The sequence below is a fragment of the Anabrus simplex genome, chromosome 6, assembly GCF_040414725.1.
Source record: "Anabrus simplex isolate iqAnaSimp1 chromosome 6, ASM4041472v1, whole genome shotgun sequence".
Lineage (NCBI taxonomy): Eukaryota > Metazoa > Arthropoda > Insecta > Orthoptera > Tettigoniidae > Anabrus > Anabrus simplex.
The window spans coordinates 337,075,936-337,102,664 of NC_090270.1; the positions used below are offsets into that span (position 1 = coordinate 337,075,936).

The 26,729-nt window shown below is 38.5% G+C and overlaps 1 protein-coding gene across 4 annotated transcripts in view; it reads left to right on the forward strand.

The window, feature by feature from the left end:
• The window catches only part of LOC136875352 (uncharacterized), a 66,752-nt gene that overhangs the window by 27,395 nt on the left and 12,628 nt on the right, over positions 1 to 26,729 (forward strand). For 2 of the 4 annotated variants that reach the window (XM_067148887.2, XM_067148884.2), the window contains one exon: positions 14,758 to 15,070. In XM_067148887.2, coding sequence (XP_067004988.1) covers positions 14,829 to 15,070 — 242 coding nt within the window. In that variant the 5' untranslated portion in view covers positions 14,758 to 14,828. Of the gene's footprint in view, positions 1 to 7,306; positions 7,962 to 8,554; positions 8,960 to 14,757; positions 15,071 to 26,729 lie in introns of those variants that run through there. The other 2 variants (XM_067148885.2, XM_067148886.2) reach the window with 2 other exon arrangements.

Consider the following 26,729-nt stretch of genomic DNA (forward strand, 5'->3'; position numbering starts at 1 on the left):
AAAAATTCCTAGGAATTTACTGTGAACGGTCAAAATCAGCACGATATTAAATTTGGAAGTGTACCGTTTATCACTAAAAAGAGCAAGGTATCGGATTAAAAGAATACAATTATGGACTTTTGTTTTTATTATGAAAATATCGTTCGAGTTGTAGTGGATTTTATGACTAGATTTTGAAAAAGGACCTGTAGGATGTATAACAATTCAGGAAGATATGATTGTTATGCTAGATCATGAAAAGTTTCGTAGGGTATTTTCGTTTTCCTTAATCCGTTTACCCTCCACGATTGTTTTTCCTCGGACTCAGCGAGGGATCCCAGCTCTCCCGCCTCAAGGGCAGTGTGCTGGAGCGTGAGACTTTGGATCGGGGGGAGAAATACCAGAACCAGTACCTCGCCCAGGCGGCCTCACCTGTTATGTTGAACAGGGGCCTTGTGTGGGGATGGGAAGGTTGGAAGGGATAACCAAGTAAGAGGAAAGAAAGCGGGCGTGGCCTTAAGTTCGGTACTATCCCGGCATTTGCCTGGAGGAGAAGTGGAAAAACCACGGAAAACCACTTCGAGGATGGCTCAGGTGGGAATTGAACCTCCCTCTACTCAGTTGACTTCCCGAGGCTGAGTGGATTCCGTTCCAGCCCTCGTACCACTTTTCCAAATTTCGTGTCAGAGCCGGGAATCGAACACACTAACCACTACACCTCCTAACTCCATCCAATAATCCAGAAAAACAAAAAACAAAACCTGTCCCAATTTTACTTTTCGGATGGACTATAGGTCCTATGGCAATCCTGCCACAAAGGACTAGCTTACTTTTCCCAGTTAATATCCAATCGATGTCCTCTTACATTACAAAGATGTAGGCCTACATTCTTTCCAGTGGCGGCTTGTGACAAAATTTTCAGGGGATTCACAGCAACATTTTTGTTCACGTCTCAGTTGTACCAAAGTAGAATGCAAATCAGCACAAAATAAATCATTTTACTAAAAGTTCCTTGTACGGTTCCTTCTCTCATATATGGTACCACCACTACAACCAATGATGCGTTTCTCGGAGTAGTCTGTGAGTGTACAACACTAAAATTACGATTGCTGGGCTGAGTAGCTCAGACGGTTGAAGCGCTGGCCTTCTGACCCCTATATGGCAGGTTCGATACTGGCTCAGTCCGGTGGTATTTGATGCTCAAGTACGTCAGCCTCGTTTGGTAGATTGACTGGCACGAAAAAGAACTCCCGCGGGATTAAATTCCGACACCTCGGCATCTCCGAAAACCGTGAAAGTAGTTTTTTTGCTAGTGGCTTTTGCGTCGCGCCGACACAGATATGTCTTATGGCGTCGATGGGATAGGAAAGGCCTAGGAGTTGGAAGGAAGCGGCCGTGGCCTTAATTAAGGTACAGCCCCAGCATTTGCCTGGTGTGAAAATGGGAAATCACGGAAAACCATCTTCAGGTTTGCCGAGAGTGGAGTTCAAACACACTATCTCCCGATTACTGGATACTGGTAAAAGTAGTTAGTGGGACGTAAAAACAATAACATCGTCATTATTATTATTATTATTATTATTATTATTATTATTATTATTATTATTATTATTATTATTATTATTAAAATTACGACTGCCACTAAAATGTTTTCATTCGGTACCCTGATGGTGGGTCTCCTAGAGGGCGACGTCCTCTAGGAGATATGCTGCAGTGATTTGAGGTTAAAAGAACGTGTGAGAGGAGCGACCGTGGCCTATAAAAGGAACTGATGATGTATTTCATCATTCACTTAAGTGAGAAGAATGGAAAACCATGGAAAACCGTTCTCAGGACAGTGGACAGGAGGAGGAGACCAACTCCACGCCTCCCGAATGTAGATCTGAAAAGTCACAGTAAAGCCGTCCGGCTCCATGGCTAAATGATTAGCGTGCTGACCTTTGGTGACAGGGGCCACGGTTTCGATTCTCGGCAGGGTCGGGAATTTTAACCATAATTGGCTAATTTCACTGGCACGGGGGCTGGGTGAATGTGTCGTCTTCATCATAATTTCATCCTCAGGTCGCCTGCGGGGTCAAATAAAAAGATCTGCATCTGGCGAGCCGAATTTGTCCTCGGACACTCCCGGCACTAAAAGCTATACGCTATTTCATTTCACAGTAAAGCCGTGACCACTGTTAGCCGAAGCTACTCATCTCGGTGGAAGTAAAATTCACAGCAACTTTGCTACAATGCTGTAGGCTACTGTAGCGAATATTAAAAGACGCGAACACTATTCTTGATTTTACATAGCACGAAGTTTTACCTAGGTATGACAACAAGCATGAAAATAATAATTAATTTCACTGGAAACGGTGCTCCACCTATAATGTAAAGCAAACTTCTTCCCGCGATTACGAACACCTGTTCAGAATTATCTACTGGCGAAATCTTCCGGCGATGTAATGCAATAATAACTGCTGGGAGCTTTGGCCAGCAGTAGCAGGGGAGGTGGCGGACCCTTGTAGTTAACTGTAATACTATCTCTGGTTTGATGAATATCCCTGGCCTGGGGACTGGGTGTTTGTGTCGTCCTTAACGTTCCTTTCCTCACATTCCTCACTCTCCACTTCCTCCATTCCAATTACACGCAGGTTCATACCACATGGTGCAAGTAGGGGCAAAATATATCTATAGATCGACGCTCCGAACAAATAAAAAATAAAAATAAAAAACATCTGGTTTGAGGGTGGTTTACGGAAAGGCACATACCTTACTGTGCTCCGCGCTCATGGGGGTTATCTGTGCATAAAGCATGACGTCACCGGCATGCACATGTGTATACTCTTCAGGCTCGTAGCACAACCGCCAGGGTGCTTCCTGCATTGTCAGTCGAAACGAACAACTGTCAGTGTAACGGAGCTTCGATCAAATACAGTAGAGACAATATGCGACACTTCCGGATTTAGCCTTGTTAAAATGGGAGACAATTCACAAGTGGCGCTCTTAGTGGCGTGACCTGAAAATTAGCGCTAAATTCAAATATCAATGGAAATGCATGTATGGAAATGGATAAATAAATTACGTCTAGAAAGAAAGTGTTACTAAGATATTGACTTCAAAGTTGCTAAAGAAATTCTGGATAAATAAATGAAAATTTATTTAACAAGTTATTATTTAAAAACTGAAATTAGACATATAACCAAGATGTGAAATGGACTGCTATAAAAGGGATTGATATTTCATTTATGCATTACTTTTTTAGCTTTAGTATTCCTACCTGAACTTTCACGGCTAGATTTTTCTTTTTTCTCATTTAAAAGCATTGTATCATCACATTAAGACACTTGTCAATAAAAAATATCGGCACATTCCTTACACGCATGATTCAATGAATTTATATTTAAGAAATGGACAATCTTCCTTTTAACTTGAAGCCTACTAACAGAAAGAAAATCTATAAATTTACCCTCAAGAACTCTCAAAATTCCCCTATAAGCAATGCTTGCCATTATATTAGGGTAAAGCAAATTTGCATCGTCATATTGTTTCAACAAAATATGTACAATTCTTAAATCACCCATATTTCCTTCAGTGCTTGACAACGCATTACAGCATTCCAAACGGGGTAACTTGGAACACAACCAGCCACACACATATGCATATGCATTTTCTTGAATTATATCAAAACCCACAGATCAGACTTGCAACAACACATCGGTATTGAAGGTTAACTGCTGCACTATACAATAAAATAAGATTATATTTTAAACCAGTTAAAATATGGATCGCACAGATCAGAAATGTTGGAAGAACTATACAAATCTCTTTGTAACTGGAAGAATATCTATGCAAACACAATCTTTACTTACCTACATTTTCTTGTCACGAGGGAAACGCAAGAAAGACCGCGAATCCTTCTGCACTTCATAGTCATTGCAGCCAAACATAGCATATATATTTGCACTCATATTGAGAGGAGATATAAAGGAAGGAGTGGCACACGCTACTATTTACTTGTGTCAACTTAATGCAAACGCATAAATAACGCCAAAAACTTCACAAACAAATACACGTGCTCTATGGCAGAATCAGTAACTCTCAGGTCACTCCGCCAGACAGAGCTGTCCCTCGATATTTCGCAGAGTGTCGCGTATTGTCTCTACTGTATTTGCTTCGATGTAAGTCGAGTGCTTCCAATCGATTGATGAAATCAGGTAGAAACAAAAGAAATAATTTTGAATTATCCATGAATGCGTGAAGATGCATTAGAATTGGATGTTCATGTGCTCATGAGAGCCCACCGCCACTGATACTTTCCATTAACCTTCTCACCAAGGCGACCGCTGTTCGAACACTGGCCAATGGATGTCGGATTTTTAACCCTCTCTTGCCCAAATTTATTTGGCACATGAAAAAGAAAATTCTTGAAAATCCCCTTCAAATAGGTATGATTAAAAAAATCCATGCAATTGTAGGAAAAATAAGGACAACAGAACAGTGATTCCAAATGGAATCATTGGGGAATTTGATGGAGTTACTTATCAAACACGCAGAAATCATGAAAGTTAGTGATTCCAATTGGAATCGATGCCTGGAGAGGTTTAAAATGAAAAGTCACATCCCATTGTTTCGAATTTCAGGTAAAACTGGAGGGATGATGCCTGTAATCAATCAATCAATCAATCAATCAATCAATCAATCAATCAATCAATCAATCAATCAATACTGATCTGCACTTAGGGCAGTCGTCCAGGTGGCAGATTCTGTATCTGTTGTTTTCCTAGCCTTTCCTTAAATGATTTCAATGAGATTGGAAATGTATTGAACATCTCCATTGGTAAGTTATTCCAATCCCTAACTCCCCTTCCCCTAAATGAATATTTGCCCCAATTTGTACTCTTGAATTCCAACTTTATCTTCATATTGTGATCTTTTCTACTTTTAAAGACGCCATCCAGACTTATTCGTCTAATAATGTCATTCCACGCCATTTCACTGCTGACAGCTTGGAACATACCACTTAGTCGCGCAGCTCGTCTCCTTTCTCCCAGTTCTTCCCAGCCCAAACTTTGCAACATTTTTGTAACGTTACTCTTTTATCGGAAATCATCCAGAATAAATCGAGCTGCTTTTCTTTGGAATTTTTCCAGTTCTTGAATCAAGTAATCCTGGTGAGGGTCCCATACACTGGAACCATACTCTAGTTGGGGTCTCACCAGAGACTTATATGCCTTCTTCTTTACATCCTTACTACAACCCCTAAACACCCTCATAACCATGTGCAGAGATCTGTACCCTTTATTTACAATCCCATTTATGTGATGGCCCCAATGAAGATCTTTCCTTATATTAACACCTAGATACTTACAATGATCCCCAGAAGAAACCTTCAGCCCTCAACGCAGTAATTAAAGCTGAGAGGACTTTTCCTATTTGTGAAATTCACAACCTGACTTTTAACCCCGTTTATCATCATACCATTGCCTACTGTCCATCTCACAACACTATCGAGGTCATTTTGCAGTTGCTCGCAATTTTGTAACTTATTTATCACTCTATAGAGAATAACATCATCCGCAAAAAGCCTTACCTCTGATTCCACTCCTTTACTCATATCATTTATATATATAAGAAAACATAAAGGTCCGATAATACTGCCTTGAGGAATTCCCCTCTTAATTATTACAGGGTCAGATAAAGCTTCACCTACCCTAATTCTCTGAGATCTATTTTCTAGAAATATAGCAACCCATTCAGTCACTCTTTTGTCTAGTCCAATTGCATTCATTTTTGCCAGTAGTCTCCCATGATCCACCCTATCAAATTCTTTAGACAGGTCAATCGCGATACAGTCCATTTGACCTCCTGAATCCAAGATATCTGCTGTATCTTTCTGGAATCGTACAAGTTGAGCTTCAGTAGAATAACCTTTCCTAAAACCAGTCTGCCTTCTATCGAACCAGTTATTAAATTCGCAAACATGTCTAATATAATCAGAAAGAATGCCTTCCCAAAGCTTACATGCAACGCATGTCAAATTGACTGGCCTGTAATTTTCAGCTTTATATCTATCACCCTTTCCAAAATACACAGGGGCTATTATAGCAACTCTCCATTCATTTGGTATAGCTCCTTCAACCCAACAGTAATCAGATAAGTACTTCTGATATGGTACTATATCCCAACCCATTGCCTTTAGTATATCCCCAGAATCTTATCAATTCCAGCCGCTTTTCTAGTTTTCAACTTTTGTATCTTATTGTAAAAATCGTTGTTATCAAATGTAAATTTTAATACTACTTTAGCATTAGTCACCTCCTCAATCTGGACATTGTCCTTGTAACCAACAATCTTTACATACAGCTGACTGAATACTTCTGCCTTTTGAAAAGCTTGCTATTTGCATTCCATTGACGGTTCCCCCGTAGTATATTCCTGATTCCTGTGCTCTTTCGCCTTGGTAATAATGATTTCGTGTGGCTATTGCTGGCCTGGTGCAGTTCTTATAAGGCAGACCCTCCGACGAGGTTGGGTGGCCTCTGCCGTGTTTGGAAAACTGTGTGTTATTGTGGAGGATAGTTTTGTTTGTGGTGTATGAGATGCAGGGATGTTGGGAGTAGCACAAACACCCAGTCCTAGAGCCAAGAGAATAAACCAATTTAAAATTAAAAACCCCCATCCGGACGGGAATCGAATACAGGGCTCTCTGAAGTCTGAACCGTAGGCCATTGTGCTGAACATTCAGCCAAGGAGGCGGACTTTTCACCTTGGTAAGCTGCTACTAGTCCACTTATGCTCCTCCATTTGTTTAGCTGCCATCCTTTGAACTTCTTTCAGCTCATCCATGAGCTCATGAGTAATTTATTGGAATTTCAGTATCTCTGCTGTCTACTCTACTGTAGCTGAACCCATGCTTTTTCCGTTATCCTTTTACTTGTTCCTTTAAAAAAACCATGGTAAAGTCGTTTCCTGTAGCCTACATGTTAATGAATGCTGATCTCCTGTGGATGGAACATAAATCTGCGTCCTTTTAAAATATCTTCCCAGCAGATTAAAAACAAAACTGAACCTTACAATACCTACTGCATTAGGACTACACTTGCTGAATGAATGGAAGATGTAAACCTGCCTCAGAGGCTTACGATGTCATATCTTGGCATTAGCTACTGGATATACAATTAATATTCGATGTACGAACGTCGATTGCAGCATTCTTTTGTTGGCCTTCAGCCATATATCGTTCTTACATTCACGCTATGGTCTAAGGAGCGTTACTCTTGCGTGCTTCCGGAATCACACGGCGAAAATAAGCAGTAGGCTGGGCGCTCGAGTCAAGGTAGAACCCTTGCTCGAAAGAATCGGTGCTTGTCTGTCAGGCTACAAGAGACGTATCTTCAACTAACGTCAGTATTATAAACTTACTACCGCATGAGTGCCTAGTGGGGTGTAATAATTGGTAAAAATGAAGAAGTACGTCGGTTTTCAGCTTGTTAATTATGCACGCTTGTCTGCAGATTTTACGTACTGGTACTACAAAGTACAAACTGTATAGTTATTACTGCGCTGTGATATCTGAAAGGTTAAAATGGGGCAAACCTGTTGTCACAATATATCTAGACGTTGAAGGACCCGCTCGGAGTGAATTATAACTTATGCTTGCCATTTTCAACCAGCTGCACCGAATTCCCACACCTGCTCGAGTGTAATCTTTCTTCTCTATGCAGGCGTCACAAGGAGCGGCAGATGTTTTAAGCACGAGGATAGAAATGAACGTATTGATCGTCGAGTAGCGCTGCAGCGTACCGGTTGGTTCCTTCTTGTGCAAACAAGGCTAGCTATTCCATTTTTCTTAACATGGCAAGCTGGATCAATTCTTCCACTGTGTTTGGACAGAGTATGATTTTGAAGTCATCTTGGCTGTGATGTTCTTAGTTTGGAGGTGGATATCAGGTAACCATTCTGCTAAGTATATACTTGCAGCTCAGATGCGAAACTTACAGGTAAATACAGTGCTACCTAATTTTGATTTTTGTGCTTGTATCTATTATTTAACTGATTATATTCATTAATCCAAGAGATCTATAGTCTGTGTAAATCTACGATTTTCGTGATAGGAGTATAGGCCTACTATCAGCAAATTTTGCATCTTACAAGTTCTGACATTAATAAGAACAGAAAGAAAACGGTTAACCGAGGTACGGTATTGGAAAATTATATTCCCATTTGGCTAATTTCTTTCGTCCAAATTCAGTACCGGTAGGCATGTTTCCCTTACAGTCGTAGAGTAGGGAATATCATATTCATTTGTTGTATAGACACAAAATCGAAGCGATCTCAGCATTGTTCCAGTGTATAGGAAACTTTTTATGTTTTATAGATCATAGTGCCTACCGGTACTTCCTTTTTTATTAGCCATTGTAAAAACTTTTTAGAATAATATTCAGCGAACATAAATGTAGGCCTCAGTGTATGGTACCGTAAATCAAATGCTCATATGCTGATGAAGGTCAGATAGGCTTGTGTGTTATCTGTGACGTAAAGACAGCGCGTATTATTATTGTGGCTGGACGGAAATAGGACTGTTCCCCTTACCGGTGTTTCATGCGGTTTGCAGTGAGAGAGTTATTTCTGTAGTATACGGAGGCTTTCCAGTGCCGTGCCTCTCCAAGTGAACACGTGAAAGTGCCGAGTGTCAAATGACTCTCTGTTCCCATGTCATATTTGCTGTGGAAATACAGCTCGTAAATAATGAAGTCGTGCAGTGTGAATTAGTGTAACCGCAAGCGGCGCTGTGTTCATTTCTCAGTGAAGCGATAAACAAAATAGGTACTTCTTCAGAATAGGTTACTGTTCTGTGTCTCCGTGGTACCGTACCGGTACTGTTCCTGCTTACACCGTGCGCACATTATTTTCCATTGTTGTTTTCTTTATGGCGGGATGAATTTCTTCGTGCATAATTATTGTTACCGGTATTCTGAAGATATATAGCACAGTACAGGTACAAAAGAGAAGACATTTTATTCTTCTTCTTGTATTGCCTATGCAGTTTTGTGACAAAGAAATAGAAATTAAGTTTCATCAGGAATATAGTAAATAATGCTATTAATATAAAAATTAACAATATGGTACCAAACCAGTAGTGGAAATTTGTCAATGCAGTACGGTATTCCAGACCTCGGCAGATACACGAATTTATGATTTTTCTGTGTTGTTCACACTTTCCAACAAGTTTCCGTAGGTAGGCCTACGGGTAAGTTTGGACTAATTATCAGATCTATAAATTAGTCACTGCATAAGTTGCAAAACACAACTTTTCCAGAAATAATTTGCTGGTTGGGACTGATACCAATTAATATGTCCCAATCTGATGTCTGAAATATGAATTTATAAAATTATTTTACATATGGTAAAAGATTTTGTGCATCTCAATTTCCTTGCTACCTTACTTACAGAAACTTTACAGTATTTCAAGGAATAACAAAGCACAGAGGAAAAGTTTGAAATGGTTAATTACGTATACTAGGAAAAAAAAAAAAAAAAACCTGTTTTGAATCAAGCCATTTTACACTAAAAGTTACTAATAGTTAGGGCTCAGATTTCTATGATGTGTCCCATTTTTTATCCTGGTTTCTTTTTAGAAACTTTATTAAAATTAAACACATTTCTAGCTTTTCTGAATTTGATAAAATGTTTTTTATTGGTCATATAAATGCATAAATGCAAATTTCCACTACCATATCAACATCGATCTGGTACTTAATTTTTATATTAATCATTCATTATTAACAATTACAATCCTGACTTTGATAGTATTTTTTTATTGGCTGGTCATATAAATGCATATTTTACTACATTTTATCATAAAGCTATATTTGACCAAATTTACTTAAAATGGCTTAAAATGAGCAATATCTTATAGGCCTATGCTTTTGTCATGCCCATTCTTCAATGGTGGCTAATTTCAGATGACTGAGAGCTGACTTTTCATTTGAGCATTGGATTCAGTAAGTAGATTTTATTGTTAGACAGCAAATTTATTTTCAAGGGTGGCCTTCACCTCAGCAACCCTGTTCTGCTTGAGTATTTGCCTCGGCAAATTTTTCAATCATGCTAAGCCTTAGGCTTCTATGGGAGCTATTATGTTTTCCATCCGGGAAGAGTAAAATACACCAATTGAGAGAAAACAAATTATTGGCAAATAATGAAAAAAATTTGTTTAAGGATACCGAAAAGCATAGTTTGTCTCTTGTTACTTTTAACTTCAATCAAGTCCTATATGAAGTGGTGCCATGATTTCTTCATTGGGGTAATCACATAAAAGGGATTGTAAATAAAGGATACATATCTCTGCACATGGTTATGAGGGTATTTAGGGGTTGTAGTAAGGATGTAAAGGAGAGGGTTTATAAGTCTCTGGTAAGACCCCAACTAGAGTATGGTTCCAGTGTATGGGACCCTCACCAGGATTACTTGATTCAAGAACTGGAAAAAAATCCAAGGAAAAGCAGCTCGATTTGTTCTGGGTGATTTTCGACAAAAGAGTAGCGTTACAAAAATGTTGCAAAGTTTGGGCTGGGAGAAAGGAGACGAGCTGCTCGACTGAGTGGTATGTTACATGTGATAAATATCATTTTTGATCCGTATTGATGATATTTGATTGAAATAATAACAATAAGTTAATTTATTAATTTGACCACCTAATCAGTACAATAAGTATTGTCTTTTTTAATTTACATTGACATGTTAATTAAAATGGTACATGTTTTGCCTTTATATAGGCATCATCAGCCATTGCCTTAACCTTGAAATAAAATCAGGCACCTGATTTACACATAAATAAAATAAAACTAATTTATAAAAAGCCTTTAAGAGACTTGAACGAAAATTAACAAATGGTAAAAGACTAGTACAATGTTGGTTTTAAAGATATTGCAATGATTGAGGAGTTTACAATTGGTGAAAGTATTTGCAATATTAACATTGGAAGGCCACTATTGTAAGTAAAATGAACAAAGCAACAGTCTGTTATAAACAAGTGGTAAGATTGCTATAAAATGATGTTGACTGACCAGCAGTTACAATTAGAGAATGACGATCAAAATCGTATTTATTCAAAAAACATAATGTTGAATAAAATAATGTCGAAGGATGGTCAAGTAACCTGTAATTATTTGTTTACATGAGATAAAAGTCGAAAGTCCATACCATATGGTGAAGTTGTGGTTCACTTTGATGAAAAAAATACGAAGTTGTAGTTGAAGGTTGATGAACAATGTTTAAATTGGACCTCTATGGACCATCTCAATTTGATATGATGCTAAAACGTTGTTAAGAATATGGGTTTATTGACATGCTGGTCAAAAAGGCAATGTGGCAGTTGAATCATTTGACTGATGGTGAAGGTAACTTGTTATGTTATGAGCTAAAAGTTATTGACGTGGCAATGGCTGATGATGCCTATATACAAGGCGAAACATGAACCATTTTAATGAACATGTCAATGTAAATCAACAAAGACAAGACTTATTGTATTTATTAGGTGGTCAAATTAATAAATTAACTTACTGTTATTATTTCAGTTGAGTTGTATGTTCCAAGCTGTCAGCAGAGAAATGGCATGGAATGACATTAGTAGACGAACAAGTTTGAGTAGCGTCTTTAAAAGTAGGAAAGATCACAATATGAAGATAAAGTTGGAATACAAGAGGACAAATTGTAGCATATATTCATTTATAGGAAGGGGAGTTAGGGATTGGAATAAATTACCAAGGGAGATGTTCAATAAATTTCCAATGTCATTGAAATCAGTTAAGAAAAGGCTAGGAAACAACAGATAGGGAATCTGCCACCTGGGTGACTGCCCTAAATGCAGATCAGTATTAATTGATGAATTGATTTACTCTAACTCCAATCGAGCCTTACACATTACGAGCCATATACATTGAGACGCCACATAAGTACTTCCTTCTCTCTGTACAAGGAAATGCCTGCACTTGAGCGCTAGCTTAATGAGCATGAGCAGATAACGTAGAGCGTGTGCAGTACTGAGAGGTTCTAGTTCAAGAAACGTCATTAACTTTAAAGTTCTGGTTTTATTTCAATGTTTGATTCATATCACCTTTATAACAAGTAGTAGCTTTCTTGTATGACATATACTCCAAGACCCATTAGCGATGTCCTCACCATAGAACTGCACATCCTGCTGTCTGCACCATGAAACCACGTGTCTTATTGAGACTCTCTCGTCAGACATTCTCAATGTCAGATCGCACTCACTTGTAGTTTGAAATGTGCAGTTGAAAGTACAAGTTCTGAAAAAAACAACCACCCCAGAACGAATGATTTAATTATTTCACTAGGTGAATTTCAAAGTCAATTTGTATAAAAATAAAAGTCTGTAGATATCTAGATATCGACAACTAGGATGAGTTTCTTTGTGAAAAATAAATAAAATTCCAATGTCGACTTAGAAATGAATTGGAGATCATTTGTCGTGCCAAAAAAAGTTACCTTCTGAAAATTTGTACGTAGAATGAGTATTTAGAAGTTCCTAGACTTAACATTTATTTACACTCTCCAACACTGCCTCTAAAGCTACAAGTTCTCTCACAACAAATGAAAATAATATTTACTGTATTCTGAATTTAAGACACATGGAGTAAATTGTCAAACACTATTAGGAATTATTTACATAGCAAGAGAAAAAAACTATGTCCTAAATATAAAATATTTAGCCCCCAATGTCAACTCATGCTAGATAATTGTAGAAGGTTTAAGCATTGTCGTAGCGTAGAAATTAGCTAAGTCTTTTAACGCAAGGAATTTTTGTAACTGTTCACTCGCAATATGAGATCGCTGAAAGTTTAAGCACTATCTTAATGTAGAAAATAACTATACCGAGCTCGTTAGCTGCAGTCTCTTAAGTGCGGCCAGTATCCAGTATTCGGGAGATAGTGGGTTCGAGCCCCACTGTCGGCAGCCCTGAAGATGGTTTTCCGTAGTTTCCCATTTTTACGGGCGCTTCCTTCCCAGTCCTAGCCCTTTCCTATCCCATCGTCGCAATAAGACCTATCTGTGTTGGTGCGACGTAAAGTCAATAGCAAAAAGAAAATAACTATGTCCTTTAACACAAAGAGTTAATGCAGAATTACTGATCTAATCCAACAGCTGAACATCATGGTACGGCTGTGGATAATAGGCTGGATATCGAGTGTGATTTGTGTTCAGCTTACATAGCTGGGCATACACCATGCTGATTGTATCAGTTTATTGAGGTCTTAATAATTGCCAGAGTAATGTCTCGATTGTCTTAAGACTATGATGAAATTCGAAAAGAATTCAAAACTGGTAGGTCTTGTAGGCTTTATTGAAGTACACGTGTTGCCGTTGTCAGTTTCCTCAGATTTTGATTATCATCAGAGATATAAAAAATAGATTGTAATATCAACTGAGCCTGGTTGACACGTAGCTGTAGCCGGAAGTGGTGTGGACTAAGTCCTTAGCCCCACGCTGGCAGAGAAGTGAGCTGACGTGTTCTTACGCGATGAAATACTTTGTGATTTAAACACTGACATTTCTGGTACAATATAATATTTAAATGAATGGTTATATCCTCTAAATGAAATATATTGTTACCCGAAATATTCAGTTCTTTAACCCACAAGCACATCTACAATTCTCTGCCTTCAGGTTACTTACTTCTAAGCCTGAAGCAAGCTAATTGTAAGAAGACTTCTAGTTGAGAACAAGAAATTGTAACATATTGATTGAGAGGTCTTTGTACCGTCTGTTTCATGGCAGACATAGAAAAGGCCAGTAAAATTAGTACTGATAGGAAAAAGGTTCTATGAATTTTAGGTACAAGATTTCAACACCAACATAATCGATGGCATCCGCTGCCTGTTGTAAGGGGTTAAGACGTGACTGAAATGGGAACCCTCAGGGGCTCAACTTGGAAGAGTGGGTGGGCATCCGCAAGTCCCCTAACTGAGTTTGACATTGCTTCCACTTACTTGTGCCAGGCTCCTCACTTTTATCTTCCCTATCCAACCTCTCTTGGTCGACTCTTGTTCTCTTCCGACCTGAATGGTGTTGGGTTTTTTGAGGCCCAGGGAGTCCTTTGCATTCATGCCTTTCATGGTTCTTGGGCACATGATGAGGATGGGAGAAGAGAGAGTGCCAAAAAGAGTTTTCAGAGAAGTTAACAGGAAAGAGACCATGAGGAAGACCCCGAAAGAGACGGGCAGATTCAGTGTGGGAGTGCTTAGAGAAGAGGGGAGAAAAACCAGAAGATGTACTTAAAAAGGAGGATGATGGTGGGGAGACAGGTAGCGATGGAGGTCCTTGATTCGCAATCCGACCCGGGAAGCTGGAAATGGGAAATGAAGAAGAAGAAGAAGAAGAAGAAGAAGAAGAAGAAGAAGAAGAAGAAGATGATGATGATGATGTTGATGATGTACCAGTGGAAACAGCTTTGTGACTGTTGTCATAGAAATACGGACCCGCAGCACATTTATCATTAAAAAAAAAATTCTTTGGTAAAACTCGCACAGTATTGAACCTTAGATGTCAGAACCTTACTAGCTAAAGCTCTAAGCTGAAGTATTTCACATAACTGTTTTTGCACGTACAACAATATTCTAGAATAGGTCAAATATTTGAATAATCATTTTGTTTTTGTGATGTTCTAAACATTAAGTAGCTTTTTTAAACTGTAAAATTCAGGATTCTTGTGGTGATTCATTAGTTGTGAAGTAAAAGATTTTTGGAATATATAGCATGACATTTGATTTACAGGTAAAATCCAGTAACCAAGTTATGACAGCCGTAGTGTCAAGACTTCATGAAAATAGGTGAGACCCAATCCAATGGCAGGATGTTTGGGTCACAATCGAGAGGGGAGCATTTCTCCAGAAACAGTCAAGCGCTGGGCAGATAATATCAATAATGTCTTGGCAACATCCAAAGGCAGAACTAACTTTCGTACATATTTGGATGAACGTGAGTTGGAAGATGCTAACCTTATCACATTCTGGGAGATGTGCCATCAATTAGCTCCTGAAGAGGTGAAACCTCCACAGAACACTGTAAAAAAACATGAGAAAAGAAGGTAAGGACTTGTTCTTCTGAAATTAGGATTCAATCACATGTTTGTAAGATTGCGTATATGAGAAATGCTATAAATTGTGTTATATACTTGTAGGAACAAGATAGAGAGAAGCAACTAGCCATTTAAGCATGCATGGATATAATAGTACATGTAAAAGAAAAACTTTCAGCTGTGATCTGACATGGTTCATGGTGTGGGTTACTGCAGTCACGTCCTAGTTCGTGAACCATGGGCAACGGCTGAGTGGCCTAGTAAGTGATCCTGAGAGTCAGGATACCAATTGCTACGGAATGGGAGTGGTCATCTCAGACATATTCTGAGTCATGGCTTTCCTTGTGCTCAGGCAGCTAGGGCTGAACAATCCACCGGTGGTCCATAACCCGTTAGAGGAGAGATCCTCACTTGGATTATGTGTAAGTAGGGTAGCATCCTGCTTCATGAATTTACTGAGCTCAGAACATTTTAAGCAAGCCTTGGACCTATGGGAGTAATGGAGATCCACTCCCATTTGACAGGCGAGGGACTCCTTGGAAACAACTTGGCGAGCGAAATGGAATTCGATGGGGAGCTATCAATATTAATGGGGTTTATGGAAAAAAGAAAGTAGAACTGGCTGACTCAGCAAAGAGGATGCATCTGGATGTGCTAGGAGTAAGTAATATTCAGGTAAGGGGAGATAACGTGGAAGATGTAGGAGATTATAAACTGTACATGACGGGTGTTAGAAAGGGAAAGGCAGAGTGTGGGGTAGGGCTGTTCATCAGAAATACCATTGCATGCAACATAGTTTCTGTTAGGCACGTAAATGAGCAAATGATGTGGATAGATTTGGCAGTTGGAGGAATTAGGACGAGAATTGTCTCAGTGAATTCACCATGTGAGGGTGCAGATGAGGATGATATTGACAAGTTTTATGAAGCATTGAGTGACATCGTAGTCAGGGTCAACAGCAAGGATAGGATAGTGCTAATGGGCAATTTCAATGGGAGAGTTGGAAATAGTGAAGGATACAAAAGGGTGATTGATAAATGTGGGGAAGATATGGGTGTTAATATAAATGGGGAGTGTCTGCTGGACTTATGTGCTAGTCTGGGTTTAGCAGTTACGAATACATTCTTCAAGCATACGGCTATTCTCCGCTACACATGGGAGGGTAGAGGTATCAGATATCCATAATAGACTATATCTTAACCGACTTCGAATTCAGGAAATCTGTTAGGAATGTACAGGTTTTTCAGGGATTTTTCGATGAAAGAGACTACTGTCTGATCTGCAGTGAACTAAGTATCTCTAGGTCTAGAATAGAGAAAGTGAAATCTGGATATGATTATTGAGAAGTTCCGAACAGTAAGCAGGTTCAGGATATAGAAAGAGAATGGGTGGCATAGAGGGATGCTGTAGTAGCAACAGCAAGTGAATGGATAGGAACAACTGTGTGTAAAGATGGGAAAAAATGAATATCTTGGTAGAATGATGAAGCAAGAGCAGCTTGCAAACATAAAGAGAAGAAATGGCTCCAAACAAGGACTGATGCAGACAGGGATTTGTACACAGATGAAAGAAACAGAGCGAAACAAATAGTTGTTGAATCCAAAAAGAAGTCATGGAAAGATTTTGGTAATAACCTGGAAAGGCTAGGTCAAGCAGAAGGGAAACCTTTCTGGACAGTAAAAAGAATTTTAGAAAGGGAGGGAAAAAGGAAATGAACAGTGTTTTGAGTAATTCATGTGAACTCATAATAGATCCAGGGAATCACTGGACAGGTGGAGGGAATATTTTGAAAATCTTCTCAATGTAAAGCCTGATTTTTGATCTGATTTCCGCATGTTGGTGTCGCAAATAACGGAGCTCATGGGGAGGAGGAAAATGATGTTGGTGAAATTACGCTTGAGGAAGTGGAAAAGATGGTAAATAAACTCCATTGTCATAAAGCAGCAAGAAGAGATGAAATTAGAGTTGAAATGGTGAAATATAGTGGGAAGGCAGGGATGAAAGAGCTTCATAGAATAGCGAGATTAGGATGGAGTGTTGGTAAGGTACCTTCAGATTGAACAAAAGCAGTAATTGCACCTACCTATAAGCAAGGGAACAGGAAGGATTGCAACAACTATCAAGGTATCTCATTGATTAGTATACCAGGCGAAGTATTCACTGGCATCTTGGAAGGGAGGATGCGATCAGTCGTTGAAGAAAAGTTGGATGAAAACCCATGTGGTTTCAGACCAAAGAGGAGTTGTCAGGATCAGATTATCAGTATGCACCAGATAATTGACAAATGCAACGAGAGGAATAGACAGCTGTGTTTACGTTTCGTAGATCTAGAGAAAACATATGACAGGGTGCTGAGGGAAAAGTTGTTCGCTATACTGGGGGACTATGGAATTAAAGGTAGATTATTAAAATCAATCAAAGGTATTTATTTTGACAATTGGGCTTCAGTGAGAATTGATGGTAGGATGAGTTCTTGGTTCACGGTACTTAAAGGCTTAGACAAGGCTGTAATCTTTCACCTTTGCTCTTCATAGTTTACCTGGATCATCTGCTAAAAGGTATAAAGCCTGCAGTCTAATATCTTGAAACTTGAAAATAGGTGCAATGAGCATGGTATGAAAGCCTTTCGGAGATTAAATTAATGTCAGTAGGTAAGAAATTCAACAGAACTGAATGTCAGATTGGTGATACAAAGCTGGAACAGGTAGATAATTTCAAGTATTTAAGATGTGTGTTCCCCAGGATAGTAATATAGTGAGATTGAATCAAGGTGCAGTAAAGCTAATGCAGTGAGCTCACAGTTGTGACCAACAGTATTTAAGAAGGAAGTCAGCTCCCGGACGAAACTATCTTTACTCCGGTCTGTTTTCAGACTAACTTTACTTTACGTGAGCGAAAGCTGGGTGGACTCGAGATATCTTATTCATAAGTTAGAGTAACAGACATGAAAGTAGCGAGAATGATTGCTGGTACAAACAGGTGAGAACAATGACAGGAGGGTACTCGGAATGAGGCAATAAAAGCTGTTAGGAATGAATTCTATGGATGAAGCTGTACGCATAAACCGGCTTTGGTGGTGGGGTCTGTGAGGCAAATGGAGGAGGATAGGTTACCTAGGAGAATAATGGACTTTTATGGAGGGTAAGAGAAGTAGAGGGAAACAAAGACGATGATTTTTAATGATTTAAAGATAAGAGGTGTAGAACTAAATGAGGCGATAGCACTAGTTACAAATAGAGGATTGTGGCGACATTTAGAAAATATTTACAGGCTTGCAGACTGAACGCTGAAATGCATAACGGTTTGTAATACTGATGTATGTATGTGTGTGATCTGACTCCATCGACGAGACTACTGGCAAAAATAAGTGCAAATGAACTAGACAAAAGAGTGACTAAATGGGTGACTATATTTCTAGAAAACAGAACTCAGAGAATTAGAGTAGGTGAAGCTTTATCTGAATCTGTAATAATTAAGAAGATAATTCCTGAGGGCAATATTTTGAACTTTCATATTTTCTTATATATATATATTTTATGTGTAAGGAAGTGGAATCAGGTTTTTTGCAGAAGAGGTTATTCTGTATAGAGCAATAAATAAATTACAAGATTGTGAGAAACACCAAAATGATCTCAATAATGTTGTGTGATGGACAGTTTCATAAATAGGAAATGACCTAACAGTTTAAATTACTGCGTTGATGGGGTGAAAGTTCTTTTTGGAGATCAGTGTAAGTACCTAGGCATTAATATAAGGAAAGATCTTCATTGGGGTAATCACATAAATGGGATTGTAAATAAAGGTTACAGTTCTCTGCACATGGTTATGAGGGTATTTAGGGGTTGTAGTAGGGATGTAAAGGAGAGGGCTTGTAAGTCTCTGGTAAGACCCCAACTAGAGTATGGTTCCAGTGTATGGGACCCTCACCAGGATTATTTGCTTCAAGAACTGGAAAAAATCCAAAGAAAAGCAGCTCAATTTGTTCTGAGTGATTTCTGATAAAAGAGTAGTGTTACAAAAATTTTGCAAAGTTTGGGCTGGGAAGACTTGGGGAAAAAGGAGACGAACTGCTTGACTAAGTGGTATGTAACATTAAGTTTATACAAGGAGTATTTTATTATACCACCTATTTAATACAATCCACTGTTACATGGTTAAATGAGCATAGAAACTACCAAATTTTAAGGTACATGTTTTGTCCCTCTTTTGCTGGGCATCATCAGCCTTAATCAATCCTAAAACTTGGTCTGAGGACCTTATTCAATTTACATAAAATATGCTGTTAAACACTTAATAATATTGACACTGTGGTTCCTTATATTTAGAGTACAAGGATATCTAAAATACATATACACACACATTAAAATAAATTTTTAAAATTTTTGAAATGTTCGTCTAAAATAATTTTGTATCACATTATTTCTTTAAAATATTCATGTCTGAATCTGAAATGGATCCTCTTCATAATTGCTTGAACAATAAGCAACACTTACTGCTATTTGCTTTACGTCGCACCGACACAGATATGGCGACGATGGGATAGGAAGGGCCTAGGAATGGGAAGGAAGCTGCCGTGGCCTTAATTAAGGTACAGCCCCAGTATTTGCCTGGTGTGAAAATAGGAAACACGGAAAACCATCTTCAGGGATGCCGACAGTGGGGTTCGAACCCACTATCTCCCGATTATTGGATACTGGCCGCACTTAAGCGACTGCAGTTATCAAGCTCAGTGGAAGCAACACTTGGGACCAGTATGTTGAACCCAAGGTTATCAATAGAAAGGATCAGTGTAACACAATGTGCATACTGGGTGTGAGATCTGTTTTTAAAAAACATAAGAGTTAAAGATGTGTAGTCAAATTGAAGACGATATGGAACAAGTTATAATATGTGTTGTGCAGAATTCTTCGTTGATAACGAATACTAGTAAACATTGGGGTGTTGGTCAGAATCGCTGCTAAACTTTTCAAACTTTGACGCCATCAAGTCCTTTTTCTGTTTCGTTACAGAACATCCACGTTTCTTTCTACGGTCGTCTACATCTACATGGGGCATTAAATTTCCAATAAATTTTCATATGGGCCTATAGTTCACTCTTTTGAAAAGTTTAGCAGTGATTCTGACCAACACCCCAATGTTTACTAGTACTCGTTATCAACGAAGAATTCCACACAACACATATTATGATAACTTGGTCCATATTCTTCAATTTGACTACGCATTTTTAACTCTTATGATTTTAAAAAACAGATCCCACACCCAATATGCACGTTGTGTTACACTGATCCTTTCTATTGATAGCCTTGGGTTCAGCATACTGGTCCCTAAGTGTTGCTTATTATTCATGCAATTATGAAGAAGATCCATTTCAGATTCAGACATGAATATTTTTAAGAAATAATGTGATAAAAAATTACTTTAGACGAACATGTCAACATTTTAAAATTGATTTTAATGCGTGTATATATGTATTTTAGGTATCCTTGTACTCTAAATATAAGGAACCACAGTGTCAATATTATCAAGCATTTAACAGCATATTCTATATAAATTGGATAAGGTCCTCCGACCAATGTTTGTTTAAGATTGAATAAGGCTGATGTTGTCCAGTAAAAGAGGGACGAAACATGTACCTTATAATTCGGTAGTTTCTATGCTCATTTAACCTTGTAACAGTGGATTGTATTGAATAGGTGGTATAGTAAAATATTCCTTGTAAAAACTTAGTGTTAAAGTTGTTTTCAATATGTAACAATAATGAAAATAATGACTTGTAAGTGGTATGTTCCGATCTGTCAGTGGAGAGATGGCGAGGAATGACATTAGTAGATGAATAAGTTTGAGTGGTGTCTTTAAAAGTAGGAAAAATCACAATATGATGTTAAAGTTGGAATTCAAGATGACAAATTGGACAAATACTCGTTTATAGGAAGGGGAGTTAGGGATTGGAATAACTTACCAAGGGAGATGTTAAATAAATTTCAGTTTATTTGCAGTCATTTAAGAAAAGGCTAGGAAAACAACAGATGGGGAATCTGCCACCTGGGTGACTGCCCTAAATGCAGATCTGTAGTGTTTGACTGAATTTTGGATCCATGTCTTTTCATGTCTTTCTTTCTGGATATGTGTAGACATATATATGTATGTTTCTGTTAGCTTTCTTACCTAACTACAGTATTGATAAATTTTGTTATGATACTTGCAGTTTTTACCCATTGGAAAATAGGCAGGATAGTACAAATTGCAAAAAAACTGTGTGTTCTAAATTCCCATAAAGTGGCATTATTTATTGTGCTATTTATCATCAGAATATATTTATTAGGAGTATAGGGGGGAGAGGGTTTGCTCTTCCTGTAGTTGAAACATACCTGTACCGATTTCTTGGACTCCTTTTCGATAGTAAATTATTGTAGGAGCCACAAGTGCATCAGTTAAAATCACGTGTGTTAAGAAACTGAATATTTTCTTAGCAGTTCTATGTGGTGTAGCTGACTGCACGGTGCTCCTATGCTTTTATAAGGTACATATTTTATCCAGGTTAGACTACAGCAGTGCAGCATATGGCTCAGCAATGTAAAGTTTCCTTGTGAAACTGAATAGCATCCACCACAGCAAAGTTAGGTTAGTAATGGGAACATTCCGTACAAGCTCCATTGCTAGCCTGCTCGCTGAATCTGGTGTGCTGCCTTTACACCTGAGGTGCCAGCAAACTCTGTTGTCCCGTGCTGTGAATTGTGACAGAGGCCACTTCACCCAAGCTATTCCTGCATGTTCCACATTGACTGTATGCTGCTTATCCACGAGCAGTACACCTGGTTGGTATATACTTGTATAGCAGTCACAGATTGTTTGATGTACATTCAGTTCCTTGTCCTGCTAGACGACCAAGTAGGGTACCTCCGTAGGGGCAAAAGATCTCTATAGGTCGATGCCCTGAACAAATAGCATTTTAGAAAAAGGTACTTCCATGGTTCATACAATGACCTGAGATCATCCTGGATCTGTACACCAGCCCTAACGTGAACACGGGCCCCTCCATTTATCGGAGGCACATCCTGACAGTTGTTAGCCAGTATCCACTTTCAGTAGTTATTTACATGAATGGTTTGAGGGCAGAAGCAAAAGTAGCCTGTGCATTCATTGTTGAAAATAAGGACTTTTCTTCTCTACTGTTGTGTAGTGACTCCCTGAGCTTGTTACAGTCTACTGATACATGTTTCCCATGGCACTCTCTGGTGCAGTGGATCCATGATCTGCAGAAGCACTGTACTTGCAGCAATCATCTGACCGGAGTACACATTCTGACAGTGTGCGCACCTGGCCGATCTGCGCCGTAGCCTAAAACATCAGAGTACCATTTCTCTTATTCTGTGAGATGACGAGCAGTCAGTAGACCTCGTCATCCGTTTTATGAGGGATCGTGGCCTGTTTTATCATGTCTAAAAGTGAAGTTTCTAGTTGTTCTTAATCTTTATTCTATTGTTAACTGCATTTTATATTTTATTGACTTATGTTTTAGTCTATCATGGTATATTTTAATACGCTTTTTGTACTTTTAATTTGAATGAAATATATGATTTCACTTTAAAGACCATACCTTATTCTGTTTGAATCTATTTTAAAATCTTTTATAAGAATATAAGGCATTGCAAATTTAATCCACTGATTATTTTAAATTCATAATTATTTTTAGCATCATCTTTTTTAAAATCCTAGTCAGTGGGTAAATTTTAATTATTACAACATTTAACTTCATACCATCAGGAACCAATGACCTAGATGTTAGGCCCCTTTAGACAACAAGCATCATCATCATCTGCCTTTATCAGCACTACATCTAGAATACTCTTCCGTCTAGTTGGTTCCATCACTTTCTGATTCAGCTGTCCTTCCCAAATTAACTTATTTATCATTTTTTGGTCATGCTTTCTGTCATTTGCTTTACCTTGTTAACATTTGGTGAATTGAGATCACCCACTACAAACACATTTCTTTTTTGTATGTAGTACCCCACATAGCATATTTTTTTTACCACATAATTCTACATGAACATTAACCCTTCCAGGTCTCACTCTAAAAACATCAGGTTGCTTATTTATAGAGATTAGCCTTACACTTAGAATTTCATGTTTCTCATCATTAACCTTTTTTATAGCTTAAACATTTTTCTTTCAGCACTATAAATACTCTCCCTCCCTCCTCATCATCATTATTTCCCATTATCCAGCCAGGACGAATAGAAATGAATAGTGTGACGACTCCCTCTGAATCACTTGTTAACAGACACGGTGTACATGTTCTCCACCACCTGCAGCGCTGCTGTTGACTCAAGGGAGATAGGGCCACCTTCCCTATTTTCCACTTGAGTAACTCCTGTTGGCGCATCCACGTTGCGGGGGTGGGCATCCTCTACTCCAGTAGGCCGGTGTAAAAGGATGGCTAAGTTCAAGTGGGGACCCAGTCCCACGGGGTATAACGTGGAACCCATGCCCAGGGTTACGGGTGAAGACCTTAACAGCAGATCTCTAATTGAGAAGGAGACCTTCGGAATGGTGGAAAAGGCGGATGAGGCAACCCATCCTCCATGGGGTTAATTAGCTGAGGATGTAAGACGGGGTAGACGGGACTCCTTAGTCGTGGTGAAGACAACCTGTCTAGGAGTAGGATGCTCCAAAATAAATGTCCCCAGCCAGTGGATAGGGTTGAGCGTGGGGTTAACGGCCTCACCTTGTAAAAAAAGCACTGTTTGACTTCTACGAGAAATCGTAATCTATAATCTTCATTTCCGTATTGACAATTTTTAATTCTACGAGAAAACCGGACAGAAATCAAAGACGACAAAAGCTTAGGATAAGGACACGAGTAAGGAAAGCGGATATAAATATGGCGACGTGGAATGTAAGAACAATGTTGAAACCGGGAAAAATGCAAGAAATAGTAAATGAAACAAAAAGATTTGGATACAACTTAGTAGCAATTCAGAAAATAAGATGGAAAGGGCAAGGATGTATTGAAAAGAAAGATTATAACCTCTATTACAGTGGGCCGGAAGAAAGAACAGGACAGTTCTGTATGGGATTTATAGTACATGGGAAATTGAAGAAGAGTGTAAAAGGATTTGAACCGATCTCAGAATATATAAGCTTCGGATTAAGGGGAAGTTTAGGAACATAACTGTTATATCAGTACATGCACCAATTGAAGATGCGGATGAGGAAAGGAAGGAACAATTTTATGATGAGTTAGTACAAACCGTTGAAGAGGGACCAAGATATGACATGATTATTATTATTATTTTAGGAGATTTTAATGCGAAAGTGGGAAAGGAAGAGCGTACGAGACCAATAGCAGGGAAATACACTACATGAAGAATCAGAATGGTTTTCACTTGGGACAGTTTGCAACTACGAGTAGTCTTATAATTAAAAGCACCTGCTTTGATCATAAGAAAATACATAAAGGAACGTGGAAGATGCCAGGAACCACAGTGGTAAATCAAATAGATCATGTACTAGTGACTACGAGGCATGCAGCATCCATTATTGACGTAAGGACATGCAGAGGGCCAAACTGTGATTCTGATCATTATTTAGTAAATGCAATAGTGAGACAAAAATTGGCAACAGGACAGAGGAGACAACCTACAGAAAGAAGGAAATGGAATTTGGAAGAACTACAGCAACCCGAAGGAAAACAAGAATTCCAGTCAAAAATGAATAATACTTTACAGATGATTGGACAATTATCTGGAATAGATGAAAGGTGGGCAAAAGTTCAAAAGTGCATACAAAATGCGGCACAAGAAACACTGGGTATAGCTAAAAAGAAAAGAAATATTTGGTTTGATATGGAGTGTGAGGAAGCGATTGGAAGGAAGAATGCAGCAAGAGTAAAAATGTTAGAGAGATACAAGGTCAAATAGGGAAAATTTAAATGCAGACGTGAAGCTAATAACATCTGTAAGAAGAAAAGAGAGATGATTAAGAAGAAACTAGAGAGTATAGAGACACAAAGGTTACAGAAGAGGACAAAGGAATTCTATAATGAAATTAATTATTTCAGGAAGTGGTATAAGCCAAGATTGAATGGCTGTAAGAATAAAGAAGGCAAGCTATTACAGAATGAAGAGGAAATAAGTGAAAGATGGACCGAATACTTCCGAGAGCTCCTTAACAAGGAAAGAGAAGAGGTGGAAGAAAGTGAAAGGCATATGGAGCAGAGTGGGCCAGAACAATGGATAAATGCCCCCACAGTGAAAGATGTAGAAATGCTATTGCAAAATTAAATAACCATAAAGCAGCAGGAGAAGACGGAATAACAAGTGAACTGATTAAAAATAGTAGCAAAGAAATGCTACAAGAGATACATGAACTGATTTGGGAGGAAGAATGGATATCTGATGAGTGGAATACAGGAATAATTTTCCCAATATATAAGAAGGGAAATAAATACGAATGCACTAATTATACGGGAATTACATTACTGAATATCATCTATAAAGTATTTTCAAATATCCTATTACAATATCTGACTTCATATGCTGAAGAGAGATTGGATGAGGTACAGTGTGGCTTCAGGCAAAATAGGAGCACAATAGATCAAATATTCGTGGTACGTCAAATGATGGAAAAATGCTATGAGCATAATATAGATCTACATGTGTTGTTTGTAGATTTTAGACAAGCATTTGACAGTATATACAAGGATAAGCTATATGAATATATGGAGACAATAGGAATACCACAGAAACTGATTAGGATGTTCAGAATTAAGGTGATGCACTCTCAGCTACGTTGTTTAATCTGGCAATTAAGCAAGTCCTTGAAAAAATAATGGATACCAGGAATATTGTATATAAATCTAAACAAATTTGTGCGTATGCGGATGATGTAGTGTTAATGGCCAGGAATGATAGATATTTGAAAGAAATGTTTCTTGAAATGGAGGAAGCAGGAAAACGGATGGGATTGGAGGTGAATGACAGTAAATCCAAGTATATGCATGTGACTGTTATAGAGGGCAGAAGAAGTCAAGATAATCTGACAATAAATGGGCATAATTTTGAGAATGTATGAAGTTTTGAGTATTTGGGAACCATGTTGACAAATAATAATAGAATATGTGAGGAGATACATCGTACAATAATAGCTGGAAACAGGGCCTATTATGCTAATCTTACATTATTTAAATCTCGTCTATTGTCTAAACTTACAAGATTCAAAATATATAAGACCCTTATTAGACCTGTAGTGACGTTTGGCTCAGAAGCCTGGAACCTTTTAGTTGATGATGCAAATAAATTAAGAATATTTGAAAGAAAGATTATTAGACGAATATATGGCCCAATTCAAGACCAGAATGGTTGGAGGATAAGGGCAAATGCTGAAATACAGAACATATTAGACCAGGAGGATACAGTTAGTTTTATTAAGGCACAGAGACTGTGATGTCTTGGCCATGTGGAAAGAATGGCGGAAGATCGAATGCCAAGAAAAGTAGTTAAATCCCGAGTAGATAAAAGACGGCGACAAGGAAGGTCCCGTAATAGATGGAGCGATGAAGCTGAAGCCGACCTGAGGGCAATGAACATCCACCCATGGAGAGCAGCCGCTCAGGATCGAAGTAGATGGTGGACTATCGTAGAATTGGCCAAGGCTCACACAGGGCT